General features: G+C 42.0%; 2 protein-coding genes across 3 annotated transcripts in view; one reads left to right on the forward strand and one right to left on the reverse strand.

Moving 5' to 3' along the window:
- STARD9 (StAR related lipid transfer domain containing 9) overlaps nt 1-3289 on the forward strand; it is a 173519-nt gene extending 170230 nt beyond the window's left edge. The window contains exon 33 of the mRNA XM_084846678.1: nt 2027-3289. Coding sequence (XP_084702804.1) covers nt 2027-2128 — 102 coding nt within the window. The 3' untranslated portion in view covers nt 2129-3289. The remainder of the gene's footprint in view (nt 1-2026) is intronic.
- Nucleotides 3290-4164: 875 nt separating this feature from the next.
- The window catches only part of CDAN1 (codanin 1), a 58246-nt gene continuing 41602 nt past the window's right edge, over nt 4165-20808 (reverse strand). For both annotated transcript variants that reach the window (XM_084846701.1, XM_084846691.1), the window contains 9 exons: nt 20288-20437; nt 19626-19689; nt 18939-19017; nt 13645-13805; nt 13231-13338; nt 12353-12416; nt 10054-10259; nt 8715-8822; nt 4165-6458 (listed from right to left, as the gene is read on the reverse strand). In XM_084846701.1, coding sequence (XP_084702827.1) covers nt 6333-6458; nt 8715-8822; nt 10054-10259; nt 12353-12416; nt 13231-13338; nt 13645-13805; nt 18939-19017; nt 19626-19689; nt 20288-20437 — 1066 coding nt within the window. In that variant the 3' untranslated portion in view covers nt 4165-6332. The remainder of the gene's footprint in view (nt 6459-8714; nt 8823-10053; nt 10260-12352; nt 12417-13230; nt 13339-13644; nt 13806-18938; nt 19018-19625; nt 19690-20287; nt 20438-20808) is intronic.

Below are 20808 nucleotides of genomic sequence, written 5' to 3' on the forward strand. Positions count from 1 at the left end.
TTTTGAAATACAGCAACCAGAACTGAAGTGTTTGAAGTCTGGTCTTACTATACTTCATACCATTTGTATAATGGTATTATGATAGTGACAGTTTTATTTTTTATCCTTTTCCTAATTATTCCTAGCATGGAATTAGTATTTTTCCTAATTGCTGCTCCCTTGGTTGATGTTATTGAACTATCCATCCCAGAAAGTCACTACCGGCTCAAGATCCCATCAGTGTATGTGTGAAGTTAGGACTTGTGTTTCTTTGCCCTTCTGTGCATCATGTTACACTTAGTTTACATTGAACAGCATTTGCCATTTTATTCGCCATTCACCCAGTTTGAAGAGATCCTATTGGAGCACTTCACAATCCCCCACCCTTTTCTTTTTTAACACCCTGAATAATTTGGTGTTGCTCACCCTTAACTCCAGATCATTTATGAATTAGTTAAGAACAATGGTCCTAATACAGATCATTGTGGGACCCCACTTTTAACATTCCTCCATTTTGAGAACTGTCAATTTATTCCTACTTTCTGCTTCCTGTTATTTAATCTGTTAGAAGACTCAGCCTCTTATCCCACAACTGCTAATTTTGCTCAAGAGCCATTAGTGAGGGACTTCATCAAAGATGTTTTGAAAGACCAAGTATGCTATACGTATCATATTAGCCCTATCCAAATGCTTTTGGACACTCTCAAAAGATCTTTTAACAGTGCAGTCCTATAAATGTCTACTCAGAAGTAAATCCTATTGATTTAATGAAGCTTACTCCCAGGTAAGTAAGCATAGGATTACAGCCTAAAAGATTAGTGAGAGAACTTTCTTTGCAAAGCCATATTCTCTTTCAGCAAAACGTTTTCTTTATGCTTGATAATTTTATTTTAATGCTTTCCACCAAGTTATCACAACAATTAAGCTGAGACTGAATCCTGACAAGATTCAGGATTCATCCACTCTATGGGTGGGTGGTTCCCAGGTACAGAAATTGGAGTGTTTGCCTGTTCTAGGCAGGGTTGTACTCCCTCATAAAGAACAGGTATGTAGTTTGGGGGTACTCCTAGATTAATCATGAGAAGCCCAATTGATTTGTGGCGAGGAGTGCCTGGAAGCTTGGCTTAAGGGTTAAACAACCCAGAGTTAACCCATGCTTTGTTGTTGTATTCTGGGTTGTTTAACCCCTAAACAACCAAAAGCGACTGGGTTCACACGTCACACTAACACCGTATACATGGGGAGAGCAGGTCTGGGATTTTTTTCAGAGCAGGGACAGTGACATAGGTATAACTGATAGAACCCCCTTGTTGTGGCAAGTAAACGAGGTGATAATAAGGCTTTCCGGTTTGGCATGGAGGAAGTTAGAGGAGGATGAAATTAAACAGAAGCTGGGAACTTCACTCCTTTTTTCTTTAATGGGGTTTCTACTTCATTCTAGTAGTTTAAATGCAAAATCATTTGCATTTCAAATGAAATGCTGCCTGAATATTGTTTGTTAAAGCTCAATATATTTTGCAAATTGAACCTATGTGGTCAGAAGCAAGTAGCTGAGCTAAGTGGAGCTTATTCCCAGGTAACTATGCACAGGATTAGACACGTTAATACTAATAAATTGGGTGTTGTATTATCTACTGCTGCTTTTGGGGGAGCATATATGTGTGTATATTACATACACACAGGCACACACACAGGGTCATGAGGAGTTCCTGCACTTCAAACTTTACCATTACACCACTGCTATGCATGTACTGCCTATGCTTTTCGCCTGCAGATATCTATGCCTGACACATGGACATTAGACACTGAGCCAGGGAACCCTGCACAGCACTGCTCCCTGGTGATCATGTGAGGACCCCTTCACATTTATGTATGAATGGGACTTGTGTTGATGTTTCCCCCCCGCCTGACATGAACCAAACTCCTTGAGCTAAGGTCCCCCATATGGCCAGAGAAGGGGATGCAATTTGGTGTACTCCTTCAGAAGCACTTGGGATTGACTAACACTAGGAAACATTATTGACAATGCTTTCTTTTATTGCTTCAGGTTGACCTTGGTGCTCCAGCCATCCCGGCAAGGCTTCTGAGTTCTATTGCCAAGCGACAACCTTTAGTGATTGCTAGGCTTGCTCACTTTCTAGCTGCTTAGGTATGTGTGGTACACCATCTACAAATTCATCTGTCTCAATAACAAAATGGAATGCCAGCAATGGCAGAACTTGTATTCAGACCAGCTCCAGAACTCTGAAACCAAGAAGTCCTTAAAAAAAAAAAAAGCTGACTGGAGAACAACACATAATCACTAAGGAGCATCCACTTTGGACACCGTGATCAGAGGCCAAATCTTAATGAAGTATCTACTCCCTTGACTGACCTTTCTTGTTCAGCCCTTTAGAAAGGGGTGACCTTTCTGGATTGGGGTTTATAGAAACAGAAGTCACGTGAGAAGCATTCTTTTTGCAAACAATCAACACTGACCACCAGAAGTCTTTTGACAAGCATTCGCAGTTTTAAATTGCTTTTTTCTTCTGGCAGACTATTGGAAAACTGCTGGCGCAATAAGACAAAAAAACTTTAAACTTCATGATAGATTTTGGGTTTTTTCTAGGGAGTACTCCACCACAGAAGCAAAACTACTGTAATGTTCTTTTGTAGAGTCCCTGACGAAAAGGTGCTTATAATTGAATTCATTGGAATAATAATAATTGTACGAAGTCACCTTACTGGTTGGGGAACAAGGAGAAGCAAGCGTATGCTAAATTCTAGGCATTTAATAAGCGCTGTTTAAGTGTTAGATCTTGTCAAGGTGTGAAGTGGTCGCTGCTCGTCCGCAGCCAGAAACACAACTCAGGTAGAGACCAAATGTTCTATTACAGAAGCACTGCACCACAAGACTAGGTGTTGAAACGGGCTAAATGAAGTAACAGCTGTAAAGCAAGAGCAGGGAGACTAGTTTACTGCATAGCAACAACTACCCTATCAATTCTGGATTAGGGTTTCTACCAGAGTATCTAGTGCAGCAAATAGATTCCAAACTCTTCTGCTGGAAGAGCAGCAGAATAAATGATCATGAAAATAAACTTAAGAGCAGGGTACTACCAGGTTGAAACTGGTCTAGGGGTCAGCAAGAGTGTTTCCTGCACTGATCAAAGCTCCCACTCCCAACTCTTCCCCACCATACTTACTGGTATTCCACATGACCCATTCCCTCTACTGTGTAACTGCATTTTTTGCCGTTCTGCTTCTCAGTGTCTGGCTTGTTGTAACAATCAAACCTGATTATATCAAATAAATCACATTTTATGATCGCTACCATTCATATGATTCTGTTTACAGTGAAGGGATAATATTAACATTCTCTTTTCCCACCCTTGATATAAACTAGCATCTAAAAGCATGTTTTATTCATATGAAGGTGCAGAGTATTTGATTCAGGTTGTTTCTAAAAACAAACCAAGTAGTATAACATCGTATTACTGATAGCTATTGCATCATTTTCTGCCAGCCTTTTATTAATTAGAAGCCTGCTTCTTGAGCTTAGTGTCCCACCTGCAATGTTTTAGTGGAACTAGTCACTTATTTGCAACATTCAGTGTATCAGAGAAAATACCTGATTGTGAGCTGCTTTTCTTCCCTTTGCTGCATCACTCCTGCTGTAGATAATGCAGTGAGGATTACTGAGCTACACTGTAACTGTTGTTTCTCACAACATAAATGAATCAGTGACTAAGGCTGTTTGAAGGGAAAGATAAAAAGTACACAACTGTAGGCAGACACTGTTGGTATGTGATACAACTAAGCTTAATTGCTAGAATAAAATGGCAAGTAATGCCAGGATCCAGATGGCTGCTCATGGAAACCATGGTGTTCCCATACCTCCCCTCATGGGGAGAGGGGAAACTCCCACCTCCTCACGAGCATGTGGACGTGCCTTCTCATTTGGGATGGGGCTGCTTGGATCCCAGCCCATGTGTTTTCAAAAAAATGGGGTTGATATTCTACTTCAAACGTCAGTAATTCACACCCCTGATTTAGCTGGAGACTGTATGTAACTATAGGCAGCACAACTGAAGCTGCAATCCAGTACACATTTACTTAGGAGTTGCTCCTTTGAACACAGTAGGGTTCACTTTTGAGTAAATATGGATAGGATTGGGCTGCTAACACATCCAATAATCAAGAAATCAAAGCACATAAGTTTTATTTGGTGGCTGACAAAACATAGTTTGGTAACATTTGAAGCATCTAGAACACCAGCTATGTAGTCCTATGAATTTGTTATTTGGGGGGTGGGAGGTGGGCAGGAGATTCTGTAAATTACCCACAGTACCAGCAGTCACATAATTTAAGATAGGAACTAGCAACTGATTTTAAGATATATTTCCAGTGATCACTGGCTGAATATTTGCGACATTATTTTATTTTTCCCTTTATTTTGGGGACATGGCACTCTGTTAATGAACCAAATTACTTTAGCAGGAACAACATCTAAGATGGACTCTTCACACAGATGGTGCCTATTGAAGGATAATGTCTTATTGTACAGTGCATCAGATGTTTATTTTTATAATTGCATACAATTGTTTTTCTATGTTTACAAATTAAGTTATTTATATATACTTATTTTGAGGTGGTTTTATATGCTAAAGCTAATTATTATTTTTACAGGTATTCAATTAATGTATGCTTTTTAGAAATAATTGATACTTCAAAAGTACTATTGTATAATAAATGTTTTCTTTTGCACCTATAACACTATGGTACCTATGAATGCCTAGAATGAAAGAATATTCTTAAAGTGGGGCAAAACTATTTTCTGTGAAACCTTTAATTGAATATGGAAGAATATACCCATTTCCTGTACCATACCTTTAGCCCATATCTGCTTTTAACCAAGATTGCTATTTTCATATCCTCACAATAAATAATTTTTATATATAGAAATGTCTGAAAGCTGCATTATTCTTTTGCTATTCTGAATACTTATGTATCATGTACCAAGCCATGTCACTAAGCTCTTCACCCCCCCCAAACACACCCACATGCACACACAAAAATTTACCAACCACTCTTCTCTACCTTCTCACAGAAACTGCATGCTACCACATCAGGAGTAGCAAAAAGCAGGTACCATAGGAAGGCAAGTACCTTGAGTCTTGTCTTTTCCACTACTGCAAATAATGAGCAGTTATATTCACATAGAACTGTTGTAAGAGCAGGATGCATGTCAGACTCGGCTAACAGCTTCATTATAGGCCACCTTGATTTACAATTTCCATAAACCTTTCATGACAGTGATTTCTTAGATCAGACTAACTTAACGTTCAAGCAAAGGTTTGCCTCATCTAGAGGCCTTTCATTAAATGTGTTCTGAATCAGCTATAAGGAGGATGAAGAAAGACCATTTGGGGCATGCACAAGTTAATTCTATTCATTATTTTTAATCATAAAAACCAAGTAGGATTCCTGAAGAAAAATATGTTACTGTATTGCAAGGGGGGAGAGGAAAGGTAAGGAGGGGGGAAGGAGATACAGCTCATAAGGAGCTAGGTGCCAAATACTGAGGAATGTTTTGGGGGTTCTTGACTAAACACTTTTTAAAGACAAGTCTACAAAGTTCTAAACCACACATGGGAAAAGACTGTCCTATTAAAACATGCCCTCCCAGAAAAAATAGTTTCAGGTTCTGCAGCGCATTCTTCCATATTTAAGGTCAATATATTTTTTCAACTGGCAAATACTTCACAGCGTAGAATTAAATGTAATTAAATGGTGCCACCACTTAATACTGTCTTCCCTCATTATTAGAAAACCACGAATACAAAAAGCTACTTTTTGCAAAGGGCAAGCAGCCTTTTCTAAAAAAATTCAAGCCACTGCCTGAAAGCTGAGCAATGATTATATTTTAAGACATGATTTCATCTTTCAAAAGGAGATATGTTTTTAAAACATTCAAAGATAAGCTCTTAATAAACATTAAATACCAGTCTCACATTAGGGTTTTCCTCTCAAGGCCACACACTGGCTTTACTGGAACAAGAGAATTTAAGTGAGAATCCTCAAGAATCTTAGGAATCTATCCCTCCAACTGTGTTTTACATATGTGTACAGATTCCAGTCTAGCTTTCAACACTTCAGGCCTGAAACCCATATGCTTTCACACATACAGTGATCTGCTCTTGCAGTTCCTATTAAGGTGCTTAAAACGGCTGTTTTGGAATGATGCGTGTTTCACCTTAACATCTGGACATTTTTTCAGAGGGCAAAATGGAGCTCCCATGCTAATGTCTGAGTGCAACCACAGCCAGGACATTCATGAGCAATTCCAACAACTTTTAAACATCATGCTTCTGCTAGCTTTGTGCTGCCACTGTCTCTCTAGACTGTCCCACCAATTCACAAGGCAAAGTCTTTGGTTCTGCAATATAATTCTCAGAAATGAATATTCTTAACAGAGTTTCAAGTGCCTTGGAGAAGTCCTGCAAAAAAGAAAAGAGAAAGTTAAACCATTGTTATCTGTGTAGGGGTATACTTAATTATTTGGTTAATGTAGATATAGTTCACAAGCCTTAGGAGAGTTAAACACTGCCCATAAGCATTGATTACTGCCCCTGCTGTTTTATATTTACTATTTTTATTAGCTTATTGTACACCAAAAGTTTATATTGAAGGGTGGCACAGAAATTTTCTAAAAATAAATAGATGAGGCTAAATACCAGCAGTGTTTGATGGGTCTCCTACTTTGCTTTCACACCTGTGCCCTTCTAAGTCTTTACATTTGTCTTCTTAAATTCCAGTTTCACTGGAGACTGAAGAACCTTTTCATGTTTATTTAAATAAATGCCAGAAATGTAGTAGTAGTAGTAGTAGTAGTAGTAGTAATAATAATAATAATAATAATAATAATAATAATAATAATAATAATGGCTAAAATGAGACAATATTTTAAACTAAAACTTCATAGCCTGTTTCTTACCATAAGGCCCTCCCCTCCAAAATAGTTTACAAAAAATTAACACAAAACTACAAGGAATTAGATTTTTTTTAAAAAGATGTAATTTTTTCTATATATTGAAACAAACGTCAAAACCTGGCAAAATAAATGGGGTTTTGCTATCCACATAAAGATTTTTAATAGTTGCCCTGGGAGTTCCATAACATATGTGCCACCACAGAAAGATGTATTTCCAATATAGATGGTGGCAGGATCCAAAGCAATGCTCCGATAAAATATCCTGGACCCCGATTCCCCCCACACCCCATCTCACCGCTCAGCTTATTATTAGAAAACACTGAGCAGAAAGGGGGAGGGGACTCCATAGCCCCCCTTTCTTCACTCCTCAGCTATTTTCTAGTGATCAGCTAAACAGTGGGCAGGAGCAGATTGCAGAGAGGGGAGATTTAAACCTCATCTTCCCCGCAATCTCCCCTCGCCACCATTCAGCTGATCGCTAGAAGACAGCCAAGGAGTGGGGGGAAAGGGGACTCCACATCCCTGCTTTCCCTGATCTGCTCAGCTGAACAGTGCAGGGGAGAGGGGATATTGCATGAGAGGGGCCAGAGATGATCTCTACCACTGATACAGATAATGAATTGACCATAGCCCTTTTCAATTGTTCCTTAACTAGGGAGACTAAACATGTGAGAAGAGGGAACATGCTAGCTTCACCCCCTGCACCTATCATCACTTCCTACTCACAGAGGGCAACTTTGTGAAGAGAAGAGGGTCCTCTATCCATGGAGGCTCACCACGCAATCTGGAACACTGAAAAATCAGCATTCCAGATAGTATGGTGAACTCCCAGATAGAGGAGTCTCTCCTCTTGACAAAGACACCCTCCACAATAGAGGGTGAGGAAAGCAATGATGGAGTGGCAGGGATAGCAAGCTCTCTCCTCATGTGTTTAGTCTCTGCAGTTGAAAAATGGCTGAAAAGGGCTTTTCGTGAGTTGATTGATCAGTACCTGCTGAATTATGTTGCTCTAATTTGCATCAAATACCAAGGCATCTGGAAGAAGTTTTGTTGTCTCCCTCCTCTCTCTGTAAGCTAAAAATAATTCTACTTTGTAGAGTCTAGCTGGCATACTATAGCTGCTCCTGACTGATCGACTTATTAGAGTAAGTCGACTCTAAGATGCAGGGACTCTGGACACTGGACATGATGAAGCTATAATGGGCTGCAGGAACTCTAGAATTTGCCCACTATTGCTCCATGATGCACAATGTTTTAAAAGTTTCTGCATCTTAGGGTAGTCATGTTTGATCACTGGTCAAACATGAACAGCTACCCTTTGTTAGCTGGAAATGGAAGCACAAAACTAATAGCTACAGATAATGGAGCACATTCCAATGTTTCCTGACATCATCATCATCATCAACATATATATACACTGCCTCATTTTCCAAGAAGACATCAAGGTGGTGTACAACAATTCAGAACAATTTAAAAATGTCAAGGAGGGGAAGAATGCTTGGTTTGCTAAAATCTGTCACCAATGGTACTTTGTATCATAAAACCAATAAAAAAATCATAGGAAAAAATACTAGCATCAATACTAAGCCTTCCCTTATCCCCTTACCTCACACACTACAGTTTTCAACAGCATACTAGAGAATATAAGTACCTCTTGCCCAAATATGAAACCAAAGTTTTGTAAACGGTACCATAGGAGTAGGAAAGAAGGCTCCAAAATCAAAATTTCTGTGCTAACAACATATCAAAGATAAATACTTACTGAAGGCCATGGGAATTTCTGGAGTCCATGCAAACAGCTCTGTATCTCCATATCTGTCATTAAGCCATGCTCAACAAGCCCGTGAAGCATGAACAAGAACACGTCCCACTGCAACAAGAAACAGGGAACATACGGGCCTTCAAATGATGTGCTGGCTTCACTACCATGCAATTGAAATCCTGCTCAAGTGGAGATGCTGGCAACAGCAGAAAACACACCATTTAAAATGACACACTACCGACTACACACAAACACACACACACACACACACACGAGTCAAAAGTCTGCAAAACCACTATACTTAAAGTACTAATTCAAAGGTTATCTTAAGTTAATGCTATTCCAAACAGATACATCAAGAAAGCAGTTGTATGAAGTCACACAGGGCTCCACAGCTGAGAAAAGAACAAGCGTTGTCTCTCTTGCCCTAAATTGGGAGGGACGCTCCAGTTATGCTTGGAGCAGTGAGGAACACTGCCTGATCATGGCCCCTAAGTGGTGATCTGGAGGGGGCAAAGAGAAGAAAGAAAGGGCCCAGGTCACAAGGCACAACGTTAATAGGGTTGTATCCAATGTTTATCTAACTTTAGTCCCGTTCATTTCAATGGGTCTACCCCAGTAGAATTAACATTGGATACAAACCATACCACCTCAAACACATTACTTTTCAATGGAGGCAGTTCAGTTATAAATTGGGAAATCAAATTGTTTATGCCTGCGCTAATTAGTGTGTAGAGATCTTAACTTTCAGCTACTTAAAACGTTACATGGAAAATGTATGTGTGTGTGTATGTTGGGGGGGGAGTAACAGACAGCATTGGGGAGGGTTGAGTAAGGCATACCAGCATCTGGAATTCACACATCTCACCATGGGGGATGGGGAGGGCAGTCACAGAAAAGATAACTAATCAGGAACACTAGGAGAGGGTCTTCTACTTTTACCGGGAAGAGGGAGCACATTTTCCTAACTAAAGAGACTGAGGATGGGTTTTGTAGGCAACAAAAAGACTGCTTTCCTTTCTTAGCTTTCACATTGTCAAGCTTTAAGGGAAACCAAGATGCTTATGTTGTACATTTCTATAGGTTCTCACCAAGCACCACTTTGCCCTTTTATCTGTCATTTAACTAAATGTTTTCACCTACTTTTACATATATCCCATACTAGTACCTTTGTAGAAATATTATAAGGCACTTCTCTCTTTTCCTGCATTACTGCCTGCTGAATAGCTGACATCCAGCATCTCCCACCTTACCAATTTAACTTAGTAAAAGGTAACAAGTACAAAGGGCAACCAGGTTTGAATGGTGGCTCTAAAAGCATTCAAAAGCTGGAGCTCACCTTGTGCTTTTTATTTTCTGCAAGGTAGGCAGCATTTTTTCTACTGAAGATCAGCTGTAATGGCAGCGGTGCCTGAAAGTCTTCTTTCCAGATGGAGAGTAGGGACTTCAGAAGGCTAGAAATAAGATGGTTCTTTGCTTGCTGCTGCTGATCTTCCTTCTTTGGGGATTCAAAGGTAAGCCCCTGGATAGGAACACGATCTGAAACTACAAGCAGCTAAGATAGGTAGAAACACTGGGACTTCGCAGCAAGGATTATTTCAGATCACTGAAAGGATGATAACCTACAGATGTCAACTCTTTCCATCCCACTTTGAAGAAACAGGATTTCTAGAACTACCACGGGATAGGTGGGGAGCCCTCTCACTTTTACAGGCTCTCACAGCTGAGGAACAAACTGAACTACACCAAATTCTAGTAATAGTTAGACATTCTTTAAACAGAGATATAGGAAGGGGAATAATCCCTTCCAACTATGGGAGAAAACTTCTATCCTACACTGGGCAGGAAGTGTGAGCCAGGATGTCATCCTCACCATGACCAGAAATAACCATCATGGGTTAAGTCCAACATTTCCCTCTCTGTCACGAGAGGATAACATCTCATCGAGAAGAGGAAACTCAGCAACAAAGTTCCTGGGGAACGTAGGCAGGTGTGTGCTACTGTAGTTATGTCCTGCTATAGGCTTCCCATAGGCATGTGGTTGGCCACTGTGCAGACACAATGCTAGACTAAATTGGCCTTTGGTCTGATCCAGCACAGCTCTTCTTATACTCTTATTTCTCAGGTGGAGGCAACTACACTGTGCACATTACACCACAGGTTGTAGAATCTTTTGCCCAAATAAAATTTCTGCAGAGCAGGAAGTATCAACCTGGTAACGGTGGATGAAAAGTAGATAGAGTGTTCCATGCCGATGCTTTACACATGTCAACCAGTGGTGCACTGGAATTTTGTAACACTGAACTACAATCCCTTTTCAAGCATTGGTAACCTGAGATCAAAGGGCCAGTCTTTAGTACATCTACTCTAAGTTGTCATGGAAACCTTTTTACCCAGGGAGCCATCAGTAAATGAAACAAACAGCGAATCCAAATGTATGATGCGCTCTCTTCTCCGTAAACTAAACTTTGAATATCCATGCCCATTGTGTGCCTTGAATTTAAGGGAAAAGATGACACAGAATAGAAAGTGTGCTATTGGACAAAAACTTCTGAAGATCATTCTGAAGGCATGAAGCCAGTAACATTCGAAGGGAGTAAAGTTTGAGGGAGGCACCATTTGTTTGTTTATTGCAATTATATCCCACTTTTTTCCTCTTGCAAGGACCCTAAGGCGGCTTACATTCTCCTCCTCCTCCTCTCCATTTTATCCTCACAACAACAACCCTGTGAGATAAGTTGGGCCAAGAGTCTGTGACTGGCCCAAAGTCACCCAGTGAGCTTCCATGGCCGAGTGGGGACTGGAACCCGGATCTCCCGACTCCCAGTCCAACACTCTAGCCAGTACACCACGCTGGCTCTCTGTAGCCTGGGAGGGACCGGAGAGCACCTGGTCTGCATGCAGAAGGTCCTAGGTCCAATTCCCAGCACCTCCAAGTAGGACTAGGAAAGAATCCGGCCTGAAACCCTGAAGAACAGCTGCCAGTCAGTGTCGACATTACTGGGCTAGATGGACTCAGTATAAGGCAGCTTCCTACGTTGTTGTAAGAGGAGAGCCAGTGTGGTGTAGCACTCTAGAATCCACGAGATACAGGTTCAAAGCCCCACTCAGCCATGAGGCTTACTGGATGACCTTGAGCCAGTCACTGCCTCTCAGCCTGACCTACTTCGTAGGGTTGTTATGAAGATAAAGCCGGGGGGGGGGGGGGAGTACCATGTATATCGGCTTACATTCCTTGTAGGAAAGACAGGACAGAAATGTAATAACATAAAGAGCCTTCTGCGTAAGTTGTAGCAAATGCTGTGGAATCTTCAGTATCGATAGCCTTGAGCTGAGTAACTCATACATTTGTTGTTGTTCAGTCGTTACGTTGCTTCTGTAACTGAGAACCCAACTCGATTACTCTTAGGATTTCCTAATTTTTCTCCCGACATGGAGATTAAGCTCTGTGTCGATGGAACACACACATGTGAACTGGCATTTAATTACTGCTTGTTTTTTGCTTGCACTATGTGAACCTGCCCTAAGGGTCTGACACAGGGTGAGCCATTCAAGATGTCTCATTTTTGAGGAACGGTTATCCAAAGCAAGGGTGAAGAAAAGAATGCCACTAAGAAGAAAAGTAGGACAGTTCTTACCTAGGAGGGAAGCCAGCTCTACAGTGCACTTAGCCAGCTGTTGCTCAGATGCTGGGCATATGAACTGGAAAACATGGAACTGAAAATCAACTGTCAAGGAATACTTCCTTCATTAAGACAACCATGCTGATGCTTCTTGCTATGAAATGTTTTGTATTTGGGGTATTCAAGTATTGCAGCAATTAAGAGCTCACACCCATATAAATTGTTGCCTTGCTCTTTCAAATACATGCAAGCAAAGGCCTGATCCTTGCCTGGTGGTTGTTCAGATACTTGAAAAGAAAAAGCTGTAACTAATATGCACGCGCACCTTCATAATCAAGGCGCCATGCAAGCGTTTTACACTTATGATTACAAAAGTATTTCCTAAGAAGTGTCCTTAAGATGAGTTTTGAATTTCAAAATGACATAGGAAAGGCAGACGAGCACAACCACCCACAAGGAGCTACAATCCAGCTTGGGCGGAGTGAAAACTGGTATGTCCCCTCCCACCAGACAGTTATTGCTGCCAACTGCTCTGTAGGTAGGACCCAGAAGAGAGGGGGAGACAGGCAGGCAAATGCCACCTCAAAGCTTGCTCCAACTGGACTGCTCCGGAGCCCCAAACAGGGCCATCTATCACCATCTACCCTGTGGGAAAGATCCTGATAATTTTGGTTTTTTTTTAATTATCTTTTATAAGATAAGTTTATTAACGATTGCTGATATTACTTGCAAATCACCTTGAAAGGATTTGTATCCTGAAGGGCATGATATAAGTGACTGTAATAAGTAAATACATAAAATTGTTCTCCCATACACACCTACGCTAACGTTAGCAGATTCATTCTAGTGCCAATATGAGGCTGCCTCAAGAATAACTCTGCATGTATTTCTACCTTTCTGCATCGAAGTGTTTGGCTCAGCCTTCCCAACAAACGTTCCAGATCAACAAACTGGATTTCTTCATCCTTGTCTCTTGGACCCACAGCAATGCAGAGCACATCCTAGACATAAAGCATTTGTGACTCAGGATGAATATTTATTCTGGAATCCTACAGAGTTCTCCTAACCATACAAAAGAGACAACATTTCACAACAGAGCCTGTGACAGGGCGAGGAAGATGGGCAGGACTACCCCCCGCCGACCCCTCAGAGAAGCCTCTTTCGGGGCAAGGATGCTCAGGATAGGGAGATCATGCTGTACAGTAAAACGGGAGGGGCAGGATGGGGGGACACAGCAACTTTATCTAGCAAAGAAATTACTGATGGAAACAAAGATTAAGAGGAGGAGAGAATGGCAGACACATTACCTTGATTTCACTGATGATCTGGGATGGGAATGCTGTCTGATGGGGGCAGTCTGGGGGGCAGCTCTTCTTCCTCTGTGCAGCTTCACTGGAACTGGGCAGGGAATGCACCTGAGCTTTCAGCATGCGACTGAAGGTGGCTTTTACTTCTCTCTTAATCAAGGCTACAAGGAACAGACAGTAGCACTTACTCCTTTTCACGCTATGCAACTGGAGGAATGGACACCACAGCATAGAGATGCATCTCTACCTTCCCCTCCTACTCTGATGCTGCTCCTTCTATTTTAAGGGGTTTACAGCATTACCTTGATGCTAAACTCTACACAGAGGTGGTGCAGCTCCTGCCCAGAGGGCTAGCAGCATACAACAGATCAGGAATGGGCAACTTCATTAGTTACATTTCTATCCCAATTTTTCCTCCAAGGAGCCCAAGATGCCATACATGATCCTCCTCCTCTCAATTGTATCCTCACAACAGCCCTTTGAGGTAGGGTAAGCTGACAGTCAATGACTGGCCCAAAGTAACCCAGTGAACTTCATGGATGAGTAGGGACTTGAACCCAGGTTTCCCCAGCCCAGTATTAGTCACTACAATGGCTTTCAGTGGGGTGGGTTTCCAGATGTTTTGGCCTATAACTCCCATCAGCCTCACAATTGACTACGATGGGAGTTGTAGGCCAAAACATCCGGATGGCCACAAGTTGCCCACCCCTGCCTTAGATGGACAAGATGAGAAAGTGGGTTGGGGAGATATGTGAAAACTGAACCCACTGTGAGAAAGGTAGAGTGGCCAAAGTTCCCAAAAGCCCAAACCTTATTTTAATTGATAATATTTACAATCTACCCTTTTTTATAAAGGCAGCTCACCCCAAGAGCCATGAACACAAGGAAATCAAGAGCCACAACAACTAAACAAGTAACAGACCAAGACAGAAGAACAACCAAGGCAATAAAATATCACAAAAAAGCCCATAAAAAGCAGCACTGACAGAGCAACATAGGCCAGGTGGCAAAGCCAGGCCCTTGAAGATCAGAGGCCTCCCTAACCAGAAAGGCTTTAACACACAGCTAACACAAGGCCAACAAGGAGGAGCGAAACAGATCTCCCTGAGGGAGTTCCAGTATCTCGGCACAGCAGCAGAAAAGGTCTGTCTCCCTCATTCCTATCAAACACGAGTTTGAATAGAGGGAGGGCCTCTGTAGATAAGCTTCATGTGTGCGCATGTTTGCTTGAGAGGACGTGGGCCTTCAGACCCTTGGGTCCTGAAATGTATGATGTTTTGGGCCTAGAAACAACCAGGGAGCCAGTGGAATAATATGCTCCCAATACCTGGTTCAAGTTAGCATCCTAGCTGCCACATTTTGAAGAAACTGAAGTTTGCGAACACATTTCAAAAACAGCCCCACATAAAGTGCATTGCAACAACACAGCTGTGGTGTAGCTAAGCCACATGTCACCATAACCAGACCTACCTTCTTCAGAAAGGGTACCAGCCTAAACTGAGTACCAGCCTCCCTGGCCACAGCTGTCATTTGGGACATCCAGAGGCAATGCCTGCAGGACCGCCAAGCAATGAGCCTGTGTTGTCAAGGAAGCATTACACCACTCAGAGGTTCCAATCTCCAAGTTGGTATGTGGGAGGTATCCAACAAGCGGGTATGCTAAAGCTATTGTCCAATTAGGGTGGGAAAATTTCTAAGCACTGAGTGTATTGGGATACAACTACCTTCTGAAGGACTATCCTGCCAAGGAGATGTCTGTCGAGGCACGTGTGTCAATTTTATAGTGTCTGATAAAAGAATTTGGGTTTGCCCAAGTCTCTGCCTTGCACATCTCCGCTAAGGATGCATTGGTGCATAGGGCTGCTGGAGTGACTGCTGACCTACTTGGGTGTCCTTCATGTCCCACCAGTCAATCCAGAATGATACCATAGTCAGTGGCACCAAAACCTTTGTGTATCTGAGCCACAATTGTATTTATTTCTTAAATGTTATTTATCACTGATTGAAAAGATTTAAAAGCTGACTTTTAGAGGAAAAAACCCTCCCAAAGTGGGTTTCTTAGCTGCCTTTCAAACTGCAGCCTTTCCAAGGCTGCTTCAATACAAAATATACAATTTGATGTCTGTATAACACATTAATAAAATGATAAATTTTAACATCAATTTTATAATGAAGCAGTAACAAAAAATAACAGATATAATTAAAAACCGTGTAATTAAAAGCCAGAGAAACAAGTACATTTTCAAGAACTCTGAAAGACATGTGCTCTTTCTCCAGCGGCCGTCCTTGTACCTACTGCTGCTGCTGCCTCCTCTGTAATAGCCCTCACATCTGTTTTTTCCGCCCAGCAAGCCACTAACCCATGAGTCAGTCACACCTTATTTCTTGGAAGCACCATGTACTGCTTTCTTGCAACCACCATTATACTCATCTGCTATGATACTTTGACCACAATAGCAAGACCAGAAGTCATACATGATGGATCTCCCTTTGCCCCTAACACGCATGTACACTGGGGTCCCCTATCCCTCCCACCCCTGCCTAGGAATTACTTCTGGCTTTTGAGCAACAACTTGGTCACTTAAAGTTTACAGCCAAGCACACATAAGAGGTAAGTCTGACTGATGTAGTCCTCAATAACTGCAACAGTCAGTCACTTCCTTAAGTGTGGGAATTATCCTTGGTCCATCCAAGACAATTTCGTTTATTACAGAAGTCACCTTCTATTAAACAAAGCCAGAAATGTAAAGGGAAGATGAGTACATTAGAAATATACCTGAGAGAACACCTTCTCCCTTACCAACCTGCCTGGTCACTGAGGTCAGAGGGCATGCTCCTGGTGGTTCCACATGGACCTATGGCCTAATTGGAGTCCATCTGGAGAAGAGCCTTCTGCGTGGTGGCCCCCTTCCTGTGGAACTCCTTGCCTCTGAAGGTCAGGCAGGCAGGCACAAACATTGTGTTGTTTCTAGCACCTCCTGAAAACAGCTCTATTCCAGGCAGCCTTCTTTGACTGACCAGCCACGTTTTTTATTTGCACTGTTTTTAAAAAGAATACTTTTAATAGGGTGTTTCGCTCTTTTTACCTTTGTATCATTTTATCTCTTATTGTTCACTGCTTTGGAATCTGTTTAGATGTGCAGCAGTATAGAAATGTTGTAAATAAATAAATAAATATCCAAGGTTGCTGGCTGGGAGCCTTTAGCCACAGTCTACAGAGGTTAGAGGGCCCAGTGTGACTCCCAACGTAAGGCCACTGCACAGCTATGTATGAGTGATCACTGACTTTGCTGGAGAAAGTCCACATGGTCATGCCATTGCCTTTTTAAAAGAAAATGTAATGGACTGCAGGAAAGTGGACTCAGATATATCACTTTGGGTCTATTTGGGGTTTACATACTGGTGTAGGTACAATACGGCAGCTACTCGACTCTAAGCTTTCTTGGAGGAAACTGATTATCTAGATGCTTTCCAATATGAATCAGGCCCAGTTTTGGTGGACAACCTGCCCTGGGAGTTATATAGAGGGAGCACGTCCCTGTTGGTTCTACTGGACCATCAATGGTATCCTTCTAGGACATCTGGTTGATGTAAGGCTGAGGGATTGTGTTGCAGCGCCTTTGATCCTATACTTCTGGGCATTCCTAGAAGGTAGTGCTAGAGGATTATAGCCTGGTCCTGTTAGATAAAAAGGGGAGGTCATAAGTAGCTAGTGTAGCTAGTGACTCGGTCACGTAGGCATGACACGTGACAGATGAGTCAGCTTAAACAGAGCAGGCAAAGAAACAAAGAACAATGGGTCAGTTTGTACTGAGAGCAGGCGAAAAGACAAAGAACAATGGGTCAGTTTAAACTGAGAGCATGCGCAGAGACAAGAACTGATGGAGAAGTATTGAGCTGTTAGGGGTGGGTATAAAAAGATTGGGCGCGCCATGTTCTGGGTCCAGACTGCTCTGTACCCGTTTTGCAAAACGACCAATAAAACTTTGTTGGTTCCACTGTCGCCTGCCTGGCCTCTCATTTGACCAGAAGCAAGAACTTTTTCTAACAGTCCCTTGGCTTATAGGGTTCCTTGGGGTTCTATTCTTTCCCCCATGCTATTCAATATCTACATAAAACCACTCGAAGTCCTGTGTGGGTTTAGGGTTGCATATTGCTGACATCCATCTTTTTCAACTAATGCCAAGGGGGCTTTGTAAGTCCTGAATTGGTGTGTCTGCCTGCAGCGATGGACTGGATGTGGGCTGACAAGCTGACACTTAATCCAGATGAGAAGTACTGATGGTCAGACAAGCCGATTCAGGAATGGGAATCTGGCCTGTTCGATGGGGCTGTACTCCCTCTGAAAGGCCAGGTTCACAGGTGCTTCTGGACCGGCATTGTGCCTGCTGTAGCTAGGAGTGCCTTTGCCCAGCCTTGGCTGGCACACCAGTTGCATCCCTTCCTGGAGAAAGCAGATAGGCTCCACTAATCTAACTGGGATGTGGCTAAGGTGGGCCTTAGATTACTGGAACACACTCTACAGAGGGTTGCCCTTGAAGAGTGTCTAGAAACTGCCATTAGTAAAAATGCCAGAATGCTTTCTGGCACCTCCTATTTGAATCGTATTGCAGTGATCCTATTCCATCTGCACTGGTTTCCTCGTCATTTCCACCAAGGTGCTGCTTATCATCTATAAGATCCTAAAAAGGGTGGGGCCAGGACAGTTGAAGGACCACCCACTCACACATGAAACTGTCAGTCGTAGCCATGCTCAGAAACCCTCCTCTGTGCTCCGCCACCAAGGAGGCATGCTTGGCGGTGACATGAGACTAGGCTTTTCCAGCAGCATCTCCCTCACTGTGACTCTCCTCTGAGGGAAGTTCAACTGGCCCTGACATTCCTTTTTTAGGCAGGCAGCCAAGGCATTTTCATTCCACAAAGCTGTAAATATTTTTATATGGCATTAATCCTTCTCTTCTGAAGATGTTTTTAAGTGATTAAAGTTTTTTAATCACTTGTCCCTTTAATTAAAAAAAATAAAAGTTTTTTAATTGCTCCCAGTTTGTATTGTATTAAAATGTATGTTTTAGACTTGTAATCCGTCTTAGCGGCCCTTTTGAGGGCCGAAAGACCGCATATAAATATTTTTATAAATAAAAGGTACAGTGTCTTATAAGCATTTTGTGTTAACGATGACATGGTCACTTCAAACTTCTCTCTCCATCCTACTTATGGCTTACACTAAACACTAAATCCAGGAAATTCAATTCAAACCTATGCAAGTCTTTCATACCACGAGCAGATCTGCATACCTGTAATATTGGTAGAGAGCCAAGCACAGGCCTTTTCAGTAGCTAGTCCCACTGCAATATTTGCTGCACAGCTCAAAACCTTGAGCGGAAGAGCAGGAAAGATTTATAGTTATTTCCATTGGCATGTTCAAGGCAACTAACAAAACAACTAGACAGAGCAGTTCCTACAAATCAGTAACAACTGTAGCAAACATAAGAATCATCAGAGAGAAAATTATTCCTGAAAGAAAATTAAAGAACTGTTTTGGGCTTTCAAACTCCTGCTGTTGACAGCTGAGGATTGTCCTAGAAGAGTAGTGGTAAGTAAAGCCTAGTTTTGACTCCTGCAACTACTACTAAAATATTTGTAGGAGTATATAGAAAATAAAAGGAACAGTCCTTGCATTATCCAATATGACAATTGGACCGATTTTTTCTAGCTGCAAAAATGCAGGTTAGAATTACTTGGTACCAAGAGATGGGAGCTATTACATGACTGACTGAAGAAAGATGTTGAGATTTTATTTCAGCTGCTTGATCATTTTAGGAAAAAGGTTTGATCACTGCAGACAACCATAAGGCTCGGAGTAGGTTTCTGGCTTCTGGGAATTTTCAAGTCACCATTATCAGAAAAGGCACAATTTTCTATTGTAAATAAACAATAAAACAAGAACAAAAACAAGGACAAGTGTCCCAAAATATACATACTGCTGCGGATGTCTCTTCTGGCAGTAGGATTTTCACAGCCTCAGGGCCCTTCTTCCTGCAAAATCTATAAATATACATTGAAGGCATTTTTAAAAGCACCAGCTAAAATGTTATTATTGGGCAAAGAACTGGGAATTGGTAACCCTGGGATCCATCTCAAAAGATAAACTCAAACTGGCCCATGGTGTTGCAAGAAGCTGTGCGCAGGACTGTTTTCCCATGCAGTGCCCTCTATATGAGGCTACTCACACCAAAAAGCCAACGGGGAAACCAAGATCAAGTCACAGAAGAATTGGCTAAGTAGTGAAACTGGCTAATGGTAAGGTTAAAACTGCGAAGAGAAAACTCACTGGAAAAGACCCTGATGCTGGGGAAGATTGAAGGCAAAAGGAGAAGGGGACGGCAGAGGATGAGATGGCTAGATAGCATCACCGATGCAATGAATATGGACTTGAGCACCCTCCAGGAGAGAGCGGAGGACAGGAAGGCCTGGCGTGCTATGGTCCATGGGGTCACGAAGAGTCGGACACGACTGAACAACAACAAAAAGGTTAAAACTGAAGCAGCCATGTACTGAAGCATCTCAGGTTATAGCCCAGGCGAGCAGCATGAAAACCAGGAAAGCGGAGAAAGATTTAGATCAACCAGCTCCTCCTCCTTACTCTTTGCCTTGAATAAGAGCCTGTGTCCCTTCTTCATACAGCTGAGAGCAAACCTCTTCCAGCAGTCTGTCGTGATGAACATCTTCTGTCTTCACGTTATCCTGTAATATGACCTCAGCTCTTTTCACCAGCTCTGCTACCAGGGTTGCCCTGCAAAGCAAATGTTGAAGGAATGAAAACCAAAACATATTCTGAGAATTTAACTACACCTGATATCTATTTCACAGTTTGCATCGGCTTTGCAATTGTGGTTTGTAGAGAGTGCTTAAGCGCATGGTTTCACGGTCTGGATATCATGGGAAACTGTGGCTTAAGAGGAAAGAAGACTTGAGCTTGTCACTCATTCTCACTCCAGCAAATCAAGAATTGTTGACCCTGTAATGTTACATGTGAACCAGGCCTAAGGAAGCAATACAATTATTTTTCTGAGGACATTTAAGAGATTTATACAATTGTCCTCCAACAAGTTCCCAGGGTGGCTTAGAAGAGGTTATAGTTAAAATAAAACAAAAAACCCAAAT

This window comes from Heloderma suspectum, chromosome 1, assembly GCF_057233095.1.
Source record: "Heloderma suspectum isolate Gila_16-S chromosome 1, 16-S_ref, whole genome shotgun sequence".
Taxonomy (NCBI): Eukaryota; Metazoa; Chordata; class Lepidosauria; order Squamata; family Helodermatidae; genus Heloderma; species Heloderma suspectum.